This window comes from Ochotona princeps, chromosome 6, assembly GCF_030435755.1.
Source record: "Ochotona princeps isolate mOchPri1 chromosome 6, mOchPri1.hap1, whole genome shotgun sequence".
NCBI lineage: Eukaryota > Metazoa > Chordata > Mammalia > Lagomorpha > Ochotonidae > Ochotona > Ochotona princeps.
Genome location: NC_080837.1, coordinates 52749427 through 52763139, shown reverse-complemented (window position 1 = coordinate 52763139; position 13713 = coordinate 52749427). Strand labels below are relative to the sequence as shown.

The following is a 13713-nucleotide window of genomic DNA, read 5'->3' as shown; positions in this document are numbered from 1 at the left end:
CCTTTTCCACAAATATGTATTATCTTTAGCCATATTTTTCCTGGGACCTCTGTTAAGTAAAATTTGTTCCCAGGCCCAGATTCTTCAAACAAGTCTTTTCTGAGATTTTCCACTAGCAACAAAGGAGGTGAGAAAGTAGCACGAAAAGCAACTGCCTCCTTTGGACCTAATCTCCTTTCTTCTTTTATTAAGCCTCAAAATGGTCATAAAAAACAGGTAATGATGGTAACTCTGCATATATACCAACTATTTTCAGAATTTCAGAATTTGATTTACCAAGAAAAATATCTTATTCTTACACATAAAAAAAACACAAGATCTAAATAAGTTAAATGAAATCTAACTCTCAAAAATTAAGGCAGAATTTAATTTTCTTCCTTTACAACGTTAACTTTTTGGCTCTGTAAACGCTACTCACCAAACAATAGTAATGTACAGTGAGATTCCACTTCTCGTTGGTTTTCTTTTCTCCATACTTACTAGGACAGTCATCATTTTTTCGACAGAAGGCACAAACTAACAGTGAAAAAGTAAACAGAAACAAATTTTCTTTCTTAAAATTTATAAAACTATAGAATTGATACTTCACTCAACTGATTCATTAAATTACTTCTGAAATAGCATATTGCATTACACCATTATCGCTAACTTCAAATTTCCAGTACACCTATTTCTAACACTTTAACTTGACTTAGTATGCTTTACTCAGTTTTTAATGATTAATGTGGTTAAAATTACAACTTCTGCAATTAACATCAATGAAAATGATGGATTAGGATTCCCAAAACTCCATTCTTCTAAAGTAGTGATTAAGTTGCCAAAACTGTCAGAATTGATTTTTTTAGATGTATAAAATAAATTTATAAGTTAAAAGAATTTTAAAGAGGAGATGAACTGCCAAATTTTGATGATAGCATTTTTAAAAATTTACCTAGGCAACACTCCCCAATCCCTGGGCAGACAGTGGCCCCAAGATGCTCCAATTTTGGACTTCAGACGCAGACTGCTGGTCAGCAGGGAGCAACACCAATCCTGCTTTCTGCTGTGGTTCTGTGCGCTCACCTGTGTGACGGCTCCCTGAGGCACCGGCTCAGGTACTTGCCCCTTTCTTTCACTTATCTCAGAACTTTCACTGGGTTAAAATAAGCACTAACATATTCCAAATAGTTCATGAAAAATGGAAATTAAATGCCAAGTGTGAAATCCATGCAAAGTTTTTCCAATATGCACTTTGAACTTTGAATGATCCCTTGTGTTTAATTCTATTTTCTAATAATTTCTCAGTGTCTTCATAAGTATACAGAGCAGTCTGCAGCACTAGAAAACAGAAGCCAGTTGACAGACCAAAAAGCCTAAAAAAGAAAATACTATGAAAAACGAATATGTGAGGAAAATAAGGGCTTTAAGAAACTTGTATATACATGACTGAAGATATGTACATGTCAATGAATGTATACATGCTCAAAAAAGATATGAAAATCCCTAAATTCTTACTGAAAGCCTTCATTACAAAATGAGAGAGCCTGGGCCTGGTGTGGTAGCCTAGTAAACACGCCTTGCACACACCAGGATCCCATATGGGAGCAGGTTCACATCCCAGCTGCTCCACTTCTCACCCAGCTCCCTGCTGTGGCCTGGGAAAGCAGTACAGAAAGGCCCAAAACATCCCGTCCCTGAACCCACATGGGAGACCCCGAAGAATCTCCTGGCTCCTGGCTTCAGCTCAGCTCAGCTCTGGCCATTTGCCCACTTGGGAAGTGAACCAGTGTACATAAAATCTTTCTCCCTGTATCTCCTCTCTGCAAATCTGCCTTTCCAAGAAAAATAAGTAAATCTTTAAAAAGAAATAAAGGTCCACAAAAATCAGTAAAACTTTGGCTACATTTACTAAGAAAAAGAAGCCAAAAAACAACAAAGCCACAGTAATCAAAGTATGGCTTTGCAGAGGGATAGATATATAAAATAACAGAAAGAACCCAGGAATAAACCCATGCATTTATACTGAACTGATTTTTGACTAATGGCAAAACTAACTGTACAATGGAGAAAGACATCTCTTTATGTGTGGAGCTGACACAATTAGACAGCTATATGCAAAATGGATGAACCCATCTGTTACATCATACATAAAAACTAACTCTAAGTAAATCATAGGTCTATATGTAAGAGCCAAAAACTGTAATATTCTTATCATATAGCAATAAGCTTGGATTTGGCAATGATAACTTATACAAAACCAAAACAAAAGTAACAAAACAAAAAACAAACTGACTTTCTTAGCCTCTTGTCTCAAAGCACACTATCAATAAAGTACAAAAGCACACTACAGAGTAGGAGAAGATATTGGGAAATTACTTACCTACTAAGGGCCTAGGATCCAAAATATCTAAGAAACTCTAAAATTCAACATATTCAACAAACCATCCAATTTAAAACCAGGCAAAGGACTGAAATGCATATTTCTCCAAAGACACACAAACAGCCACTAACTACACTAAGTAATCCGGTAACAGAAAAATGCAATTCAAACTACAATGGAAAAGCAGCACTTCATACCCACAGGGACAGTTACAACCAAAACGACAGATAAGAACAGATTTGAACTGTACTTGATCAGTGGATATGCAACAAGGTGGAATATTCCACATGGGGGGAGGGCGGGGGGAGGGGGAGGGTGATTCCCAGTTCCAACGAAACTGTATCACATAATACAATGCAATCAATGAATAAAAAAAATAAAATATATATAAAAAAAGAACAAATTTGGCCAGGATTCAAGGAAACCGAAACCCTCGTTCACTAATATTGGAAACGGAAAATGGAAGTCACTTTGTTTCTCACAAAGTTAAACACAGATTTATCAAGTGAGTCAATTTCATTAAAGCCAAAGAACTGAAAGCAGATTGTCAATTACTTATATACTAATAATGCTCACTAGCAGCATTTACCACAAAGTGCAATAAATCAAATGTCACTCAATAGACAGGTAATTAGATAAACAAGATACGGTACACCAAAGCAACAGGACATTATTCAGCGAGAGAGGAATCCAGTACTGAAGCATGCTACAAGTGGCTCAGCAGCACTGGACTAGGGCTGGTGCAGTGTCGTAGCACGCCAAGCCACCACCTACAGTAGCAGCATCCCTCACTTGTTCCCGCTCCCTGCTTATGGCTCAAGTCCTCAGGCTCCTGACCACGTGGGAGATGAGGAAGACGCTGCTTCCCAGCTTGTTCTGGCCACTGTGCCCATTTGGGGAGTAAACTAGCAAATGTGAGATTCTCTTTCTCTCTCCCTCTCTGTAACTCTTCCAAGTAAATTAAATAAACATTGAAAAAAAGAAAGCACTGTGCCAAAGAGCCAAACACAAAAGGCCACCTAATCCAACGATTCCACTTACAAACAGATGAGATAAAGATTAGTAGTTACCAGGTGCTAAAGACATGAAGAATGACAGGTGACTGCCCAGGCAGTACAGCATATGCTTTGGGATTGACAGAACTGTTTTAAACTAAAGAATGGTGATGGTTTCACAATATTGTGATCATAATAAATGCCAAAAAAATACTTTAAAATAATGAAATTTTATTTATTATATTTTACTATACACATACATGACTCGCAGAGTTAAGGACATGTTAAGACTTAGCACCACACTTTTTTTCTTTGCACATATTTATGGCATACAAATGATGTCTTGAAATATATATGGCACAATGGCTAAATAGAACCAATTATGTACATTACTGTACATTATTTAAAAGAACACTTAAAATATCCTTTTTACCAATTTATAAAGTACATTGTTATTAACTATAATCACCATGCTATACAATGTTATCACTTGAATTTCTTTCTCCTAATGAAAATCTTGCATGTTTTCCACATAATCTCCCCAACCATCTTCCTGCACTTCAACTTTAGTGCTGGTAATCACTATTTTTTCTTTGAAGATTTATTTATTTCTATTGCAAGTCTGATCCACAGAGTGAAGGACAGAAACAGTCTCCAACTGCTGGTCCACTTCTCGAGTAGCCCCAACAGTCGGTGCTGAGGCAATCCAAAGCCAGGAGCCTCCTCTGGATCTCCTGCTCAGTACAGGGTCCCAAGATCTTGGGCTGTCCTCCACTGCTTTCCCAGGCCACACGTAGGGAAGGGAAGTGCAGTGCTGGGACACGAACTGGTGCCCACATGGGATTCCAGGCGTGCAAGGTGAGGACTTCAACCACTAGGCTACTGCACTGGGCCTGGTAACCACTATTCTATTTTCTCCTTCTCTGAATTCAACTTTTTAAGATTCTAGAGTTGTATCGAGCAAGCATTACGGTTAAGCATCTTGGGACATCAACATCCCATACTGGAGTATCATTTTAGCACTAGATTTTCCACTTCCAAGTTACCTGTTAATGAACATGGGAAGGCTGTGGACATAGCCCAAGTACTTGGCCTCCTAAAAACCATATGGGACACAGGACAGAATTCCTGGCTCCTGGCGATAGCCTGGTCCCAACCTGGCTACTGCCAGCCATTTGGAGAACAAACTAGGAAATGGGAGAACTTTCTGTGCCAATCTGCTTTTCAAAAAATAAATATTTCTGGTTCACTGTCTCTCAAATTTTATAAATCTCTTAAAAAAAAAAAAAGGAGCTGTATCTTTTGAGGAGATTGCTGAGTGCATGTAAGTTTTCCTTTCTATATTGTTTATTCTCTCCTGCATTGTTCCTACAATAAAAAAAAAAAAGTCATACCAAAGATGTGAAATATTTACTAATGAAATAATACCATTTGGTTCAGAGACAAACTCTGATAAAACACATACAGAGAAACTGGGTAAAACTTGAAAGATTAATTGCCCTGAGAATCCATGTTTACTGACATGAATACATAATTATACTTTGCTACACAGACAAATAAGCCAATCTTGTCTCAGGGAATTCATTCCTGCTATTTGAGTGACATTCTGAAAAGATCATACTGAAAATATTTAATTGTTACTTACCAAGCTTCTGGGAGTTATCAGGTTTATTTTCATTCATTTTACTAGGAAAAATAAGAACACATCAAAAGTCATCTTAATGGCAAGTCTCAAAATTATCCATTTTAATTAAACTTGGTCAACGTGTAATTATATGCAAGTAATATAATCATTTATTACTCTACAATATTTAATTCCTCACCTTGCACACATCTAAAATCAGTAGTTCTCAATAGGGTGGCAGAAATTGGGGACTCACTTGAAATTACAGAGAAATATTGTTCAATCATCAAAACAACTTAGTTTATTGGTAGTGGAAAAGGGGACAGGATTGCAGTATATCCTACAATGAACCAAAGGGTTCTACACACACAGAAAGAACAATAGTATAGACTTCCTTTTTTTTTAAGGAGTTTTATGGGTTTTTTGTTTATTTATTAATTACACTGCATTATGTGACACAGTTTTATAGGTACTCGGATCCCCCCACCCCTCTCCAACCCTGCCCCCATGGTGGATTCCTCCACCTTGCTGCATTGCCACAGTTCAAGTTCAGTTGATATTCTTTCATTGCAAGCATAATAGTATAGACTTTCAAATAAAATTTTGGACACTTGGTGAAAAAACAGAATGAAATCCTATTTATAATTAGATTAGCATACAATATTAAAATCTACATTTAAGCAAAACTCCTTTTTTGGTCTATTAGAACAAAATAGAAATTCCCAGAAATGTAACTCCCATGCAAATCTAGGGAATTCATATATAATTTCTGCTCAAAACTTTATTGAGAACTATGAATCATTTAAAAGGAAAAAACAATCAGGAACTAACATTAAGTCATCATTTTTTTTTTTTGCTTAAAGATTTATTTATTTTTATTACAAAGTCAGATATACAGTGAGGAGCAGAAACAGAGGAAGATCTCCTGTCTGAGGATTCACTCCCCAAGTGACCACAACAGCCAGTGCTTCGCTGATCTGAAGCCAGGAGCCAGGAACTTCCTCCAGGTCCCAAGGCTTTGGGCTGTCCTCAACTGCTTTTCCAGGCCACAAGCAGGGAGTTGGATGAGAACTGGAGTTGCCAGGATCCCGGCACGTTCAAGGCAAGGACTTTAGGCACTAGGTCACTGCGCCGGGCCCAAGCCATCACTTTTAATGAGTTAACATCTATCAGAGAAGGATAAGTTTGAGTCCAGTTTGTTACATTTCTGATCCAATTCCTGCTAACATGTGGGGGAAGGCAATGAAAGACAGTCCAAGTATTTGGGCCTCTGCAACCCACATGGGAGACAGAGATAGAAGCCCCAGCTCCTGGCTTCAGCCTGGCCTAGCGCTGGCTGTCAAGACCATTTTGAGAGTAAACCAGCAAGAGGATAAATCTCTCTGCTGCTCTGATTTCAAATAAGCAGATCTTTAAAAAAAAAGGGGGGGGGGGGAGACAAATCACATCATTGACAGCAATGTCATTCATTTCTGTGGCCTATATATATATATTTTTTAAAGATTTATTTTTTTTTATTACAAAGTCAGATATACAGAGAGGAGGAGAGAGAGAGGAAAGGAGTCGGTGGCCTATATATTTTTAAAAGATTTGTTTTACTTTTATTTGAAAGGCAGAATTAGAGAGAAGCAGAAAGAGAGAGGACCCAGCACGATGGGTCACTGGCTAAATCCTTGCCAGCACACGCCAGGATCCCATATGGTGCCAGTTCGTGTCCCAGCTGCTTCACTTCTCATCCAGCTCTCTGCTTATGGCCTGGGAAAGCAGTGGAGGATTGGCTCAAAGCCTTGGGACCCTGCACCCATGGTGGAGGGCCAAAAGAAGCTCCTGGCTCCTGATTTTGATCAGCTCGGTTCCAGCTATTGTGGCCACTTGGGGAGTGAACCAGTGGATGGAAGATTTGTCTCTCCTTCACTCTGTATATCTGCCTTTCTAACAAAAATAAATCTTAAAAAAAAAAAAAAAGAAACAAAGAAATCATCCATCCACAGTTCATTCCTTAAGTAACCACAACAGTCAGAGCTGGGCTGGCTCAGAGCCAGAAGCCAGGAGCTTCTTCTGGGTCTCCCATTCGGGCACAAGAGGTCCAAGCACTTGGGACTCTACTGCTTTCCCAGACCATTAGCAGGAAGTTGGATCGGAAACAGAGCAACTAGGACTTGAATTGGTGCCCATACTAATGCTGGAACTGCAGGTATAGGCTTATCTTGCCATAGTGCCAGATCAAAATTCTTAATCAGTTTGCATTTGTTGCTGTTGGATTTGCAAACATCTGTCTGCAGAATTACATTCAACACATGCCAACTTTTTTAACTCTATAGTTTCACTTTATTAAGCATATATTTACGACTTAAATGCATTAATAAGACTAAGCTATAACATACTGGAAGCTCTCAGAATTCAAGTGGAAAAGAACAGTGACATCCACAGGTTGTGGCTGAGAACCTGCATTTTCCTAGTAACATATTAGTTAATCAATACCATGTCAATTAATGTCACAATGTTGTAAATGGTTGGAAATATTATGTTGGGGCTTTTAATTGATTGGGATGATACTCTGCCGGCTCTACCTTCAGACCAGAGATGGTCTCACCAAGAAACCATTGAACTTACCAGGACAATAAGGTGCTGGACTTTATGCTTGGTAAATACCTCCAATGAAAGAATGTCAACTGAATTTGAATTATGGAAATGCAACAAGGTGGAGCAATCCGCCATGGGGGGAGGGTGTGGAGAGGGGCGGGGGGAATCCCAGTGCATAAAAAATGTATCACATAATGCAATGTAATTAATTAAAAAAAAATGAAATGCAATAAAAATGTTTAAAAAAAACAGTGACATCATGAGGTAAATGTCATTATGTAACTACAAAACTAATTTCATCCAACCTAAAATATTGCAAAATTTATTATTACTATTACTACTATGAAGACCCAAACTTATGTGTTTATTTACAATTTAGAATTTGTATTTTAAACACGCAGATACACACATAATACCTTTTGTGCTTTCATAAGTTCATGGTCTGTTGAATCACTGACTCCAAGAATTCAATATTTTCTCATTTCTCTTTACAAAATTATTTTGTGTGCATCAAGATTACTATTTCCTAAGAGAGTTCACAGAACAATCAGAGATTAGTTTTAAACATATAATACACAATTAATAGGTCTAGCCTACCTTTCCTATCCTGTGTCCATAACTAACAATGAAGGAATGAAGGAGAACTCTAATGTTCCTGGATTTTTCTTTCTTTTTTCTCTTTTTAAAGAAACCCTGATAATACTCTACAGGTATATGATGGCATTTAAAAAAGATTTTATTTATTTATTTGAAAGGCTGAATTACAGAGAAAGAGGAAGAGACAGAGAGGGATCTATTATCTTCATTTCCTCAGATGGCCACAACTGAAGCCAAGAGCCAGGAGCTTCATCTAGGTCTCCTGCATGGGAGGAAGGGGCCCAAACAATTGGGGTCATCTTCTGCTGCAATTCCCGTGTCATTAACAGGCAGCTGAACCCTAAGTGGGCAGTCAGCGAAAAAACAGCAGCTGTATGAGACACCAGCGCCACAGTCCACAATGCCAGTCCCATAATATTTCTGATGTTTATACAATGTAGTCATACAATGAGTACAACTTGCACATATTGGTCATATTAATTTTAAAATGTATTAAAATGAGAATAGGGCCAGGCGAGGTGGCCTAGCAGCTAAGCTTCTTGCCTTGAACATGCCGGGATCTCATACAGCCACCAGTTCTAATCCCAGCAGCCCTGCTTCCCATCCAGCTCCCTGCTTGTGGCCTGGGAAAGCAGTCGAGGACAGCCTAAGGACTTGGGACCCTGCACCCCCGTGGGAGACTCAGAAGAAGGTTTTGGTTCCTAGCTTCGGAACGGCTCATCTCTGGCCACTGCAGTCACTTGGGGAGTGAATCAATAGGCGGAAGATCTTCCTCTCTGTCTCGCATCCTCTCAGTATATGACTTTGCAATAAAAACAAATAAACCTTTAAAAAAAGAAAGAATACACATGGGTAATAGTGGTGGTAGGTGGAGGATCCATTCAAATTTGATGAAATAAACAGGATAAAATTTCTCTTTTATTAAAAACTTCTCAATAATCCAGAAATTTTTATAATGCAGAAACCTTAACAATTTTTTAAAGATTTATTTATTTTTATTGAAAAGTCAGATATATAGAAAGGAAGCAAGACAGAGAGGAAGATCCTCTGTCCATTGATTCGCTCCCCAAGAGGCCAAACAGGCTGGATCTAAGTCAATCCAAAGCCAGGAGCCAGGAGCTTCCTCCAGGTCCCCGACGAATGGGCAGCGTCCCAGGCCATGGGCTGTTCTTTTCCAGTCCCAGGGACTGCTTTCCCAGGCCACATGCAGGGAGCTAGATGGGAAGCAGGCCGCCAGGGCACGAACTGGCACCCATATGGCACATGCAAAGCGAGGACTTTAGCCACTAGGCCACTATGCCGGGTCATATAAAGCAGAAACTTTTGTAAACATCACCTAAGAAGCAGTACATCACTTAGAGTAAGCATGAAAGTTTTAATTAATTTAGACATGCTTTTAGAAGGTGTCCAACAATACAAATTTACAATAAAGATCTTATATCCTCAATTTATATTCCTCATCTTCTCTCGTGCAGGGGATAGTTTCAGTTATCTACTGGTCACTTATAGTAATTATAATATAGAATAATACCTGCAGTGCATAATATAAGCAATTTTAATAAATTTCCTGTATGTAAAATCCCCTTATCATTTAGCACAGTACAAATAAGTATCTGTTAATGTGACTGATACTATAGGCTAAAGCTATTGTTATGGCTAGGTAAAATTTGAGAATTATGTTTCTTTATAAAGAAATTCCAATTTCTGTGACCAGCTTTGTGGTACACAGGTACACTGCCACCTGCAATGTGGACATCTCCTTCCACATTGCCAGTTTTGAGGCCCAACCACAGCCAGTTTCCTCCTAGAGTACCTAGAAAAGTAATAAAAGATGGCCCAAGTGTGGGGCCCTTGGCACTCCATGGGAGAGACCAAGATGGAATTCCTGGCTCCTTGCTTCTAAGTCCCCACTGGCGATGAAAGCCATTTGGGACATGAGCCAGCAGATGGAAGACTTATGCCTGTGTATGCTGTTCTGCCTTTCAAAGAAATCTGTAAAAAAAACAAAATCCCAATTGCTGTATGGTTACGTAGTCTCCTCTTCCGTTTCATACCACACAAAGATTCACTGAATCTCTTGATAAATAATACTATGACAGCCTTTATAAATGCTAGTAAGTACAAGTAAGTATATATATGTATATATATATATATACAGCCTATTATTTCCAAAAAGGTATTTTCTTATTAATCGCTAGCCTAGGATTTCTATACCTGTGATATCTAACACTTTACATAGTTTTCAAAATTTGCACTTATATATTTATACTAGTGGAATCTTGTGACAAACCCATACCTATTCAATTAATATTAAAGGAAGATATCAATATATTTAGAAAAGAATAAAATCTTTTTGATAAATAGTTCTGATTATTAACATGGAAACTAAGTGAACTTTGTCATATATTTTTCACCATGAACAAAATTAATCTGATGGACTAACGACCTAGACACAGAAATTAAAACTACAAAAGTACATCAGGAAAGGGATTATGCATGCCAGATAGGAAATATTTACAAGCGATGTATCTGACAAAGATTTGTATGCAGAATTCTACATAAAAAACTCTTACACTGGGCCTGGCATGGTAGGCTAGTAGCAAAAGTCCTTGCCTTGCACATGCTAAGATCCCATCTGGGCACCAGTTCGTATCCTGGCTGCTCCACTTCCCTTCCAGCTCCCTGCCTGTGGCCTGAGAAAGCAGCTGAGGACAGCCCAAAGCCTTGGGAGACCCAGAGGAAGCTCCTGGCTTCAGACTGGCTCAGCTGATCCACTCAGCTCCAGCCACTGCAGCTGCCTGGGGAGTAAACGAATGGACAGAACCCTCTCTCTGTGTAAATCTGACTCGATAAAAATAAACATGAAAAAAAACTCTTATACTTCAACAATACAGGAAAAACAAAGAAACAGACAAAAGCATAGACAAATACTGAACAAAGGAAGATATATAACAGCAAATACATGAAAAGATATTCAGCATCACTGGTAATTACATCCCTATGAAAGACCACTTTTCACCCATAATAGTCAAATTAAAGACAACCAATACTGCGAAACATATGAAGCCAAGGGGAATTCTCATAAATTATCATAGAAAGAAAAATGGAAAAAACAAAGTCCTGGCAGTCCCTTAAAGTTAACACACATTCGTGTATTTACCCTTAGATACAGGAATTTCACATCTGTATTTCCTCATTCACTTTAATACACTCAAGTTTTACAATTCAAGAGAAATACGAGTATAAAAAATTTTTTCACAAAAATGTTTATAGCAGCATTCTTTGTAATACCTTTAAACTGGAAACCAGCAAGCACATCAAGAAAATGGATAAACAGTTGGTGTATTGATACTATTTACCGATGAAAAGCAACTACTGAAAGACACAATTATTCCATTCTTACAACAAACTACTCTATCATAAAAACATCAGAAAAACATTTTTTCCCAAGTGGGAAAAAAATTGAAATGGGACATGAGGAATTTTTCTGGAAAATCCTACCTTCATTGAAACATCTAGGTAATTGAGCAACAGGGAGGGAATCCTGATTTCTAGCAAACATACAATATTCCTTTCGTAGATTCCACCAAGACCCAGGAGACAGGCCAGTCCTGACCTTGATTCCTTCACATTTACAGCTTTATTCCGAGCCTATCAAAACACTAATTTAAATTTCACCTAAATATTACATCCCCCAAAAACTTTTTTTTAAAGTTTATTTTCTTTTTATTGGAAAGGCAGATTTATAGAAAGAAGGACACAGAGAAATATCTTCTGTCCACTAGTTCACTCCACAAGTGGCCACAATGGCCAGAGCTGAGCTGATCCAAAGTCAGGGGCCAGGAGCTTTTTTTGGGTCTCCCACACGTGTAAAGGGTCTCAGTTTTGGGCCCAGCGTGGTAGCCTAGCGGCTAAAGTCCTCGACTTGAACACACCGGGATCCCATAAGGGCGCCGGTTCTAATCCCGGCAGCTCCACTTCCCATCCAGCTCCCTGCTTGTGGCCAGGGGAAGCATTCAAGGATGGCCCAAAGACTTGGGACCCTGCACCCGCGTGGGAGACCAGGAAGAGATTCTGGCTCCTGACTTTGGATCTGCACAGCACTGGCCGTTGCGGCCATTTGGGGATTGAATCATCGGACGGAAGATCTTCCTCTCTGTCTCTCCTCCTCTCTCTCTATATATATATACAACTTTGCAATAAAAATAAAAATAAAATAAATCTTTAAAAAAAAAAAGGGTCCCAGCTTTGGGCCATCCTCAAATGCCTTCCAAGATCACACTCAAGGAGCTGGATGGGAAGTGGGGTGGCTGGAACATGAACTGGCGCCCATATGAAATCCCAGCATGTGCAAGTCGAGGACTTTAGTTCTAGGCTACTGCGCTGGGCCCAAAAGTTAAAATATTTGTAAGACATCCTGTACTCCCTTTGACCTATGAACAGTAGTCATCTTTTCATTCCTCAGAATCTGAACTAAAACCTTGTTCGGTGCAAGTCTGGCTTCAGGATCATGTTAAATAATCCCCATACAAAACATAAGCATATTTGCACATATTTGCGTTGGATTTTATATTTTTAGTAGTAAAGTTTTCCTTACATATATAAACTCTAAGTCTTCCTGTGTAAAATGAGGGAAACAAAGTTCATCTAAGCATGGATCTCAGTAACCGGGAAATCCTGACTGACTTCTTCTGAAGAAGTCACAGTCTCCGTGGGAGGGCAGGTACAGAGGCAGCCTGAGCTGACTGCAAGGATCAATCGCAACAGGTGCCCTGGGAGGCACTAAGTGAGGCTCCAGAGTTTGGATCCCAGCCACCCCCATTAGGGCTGCTGCCTTTGGCCTGCCCCAGGCAGGGCTGCTGTAGGCATTCAGGGAGTGAACAGGAGGTAACCGTCCCTCTCCCAAACCCCCTAATGCCTTTCAATTAAATTTTAAAACACTGAAGAAAAATAAGGACCACAACCCTGGCCACTAATCAACTTCACTTTAAAAATGAATAAAAATGCTACAAAAACTGCTCCCTTCCTTGGGAAATCAGCAATTCAAAGACGCTCCAGGAAGCCACTGCCCAGGAGGTAATGTTAGAGGATTCCTCTGCTCACCTCTGCTGGGCAAGGAATACTCACAGTGTGAACCGCCTCCCTGCAGCAGGTGGAGCCAGAGATGCCTCACTTTGCCTGTTAGCTTCCTCCCACTAGGACAGTGGCCAAAATGCCATGTGACTCTCATAGAAGGCACTGTGACTTCCTCTGTTCTCTGCCATGCCGCACACACTGGAGGAAGCCAGTGGCATATCATCAAGATTCTGCAGATGTTCCATGTAGAACACATCTGAGAAGATGATCCTCCAACCCCAGGGAAGCCTGACTAACAGCCTGAGCAGTTTCATTCATGGGAGACTCTAAGTTAGAATCACAGCTGAGCTGCTCACAAATTTGTGGCCCACAGAAACAAATATTAGACAACAATATTTGTTGTTACAATTTTTAAGTGATCTTTTTACACAGCAATGAACAACTAAAAGGTAACCTAAACTTTCACTTAAAATTTTGAA

At 39.3% G+C, this 13713-nt stretch overlaps 2 protein-coding genes across 4 annotated transcripts in view; both read right to left on the bottom strand.

Annotated features, from left to right (window-relative positions):
• SCFD1 (sec1 family domain containing 1) overlaps positions 1-13713 on the bottom strand; it is a 293569-nt gene that overhangs the window by 140016 nt on the left and 139840 nt on the right. The window lies entirely within an intron of this gene.
• G2E3 (G2/M-phase specific E3 ubiquitin protein ligase) overlaps positions 1-13713 on the bottom strand; it is a 143313-nt gene that overhangs the window by 36841 nt on the left and 92759 nt on the right. For 2 of the 3 annotated variants that reach the window (XM_058666286.1, XM_012926852.2), the window contains exons 2-4: positions 7978-8087; positions 5000-5040; positions 419-516 (exon numbers count right to left, since the gene is read on the bottom strand). In XM_058666286.1, coding sequence (XP_058522269.1) covers positions 419-516; positions 5000-5036 — 135 coding nt within the window. In that variant the 5' untranslated portion in view covers positions 5037-5040; positions 7978-8087. The remainder of the gene's footprint in view (positions 1-418; positions 517-4999; positions 5041-7977; positions 8088-13713) is intronic. The other variant, XM_004584932.3, reaches the window with a different exon arrangement.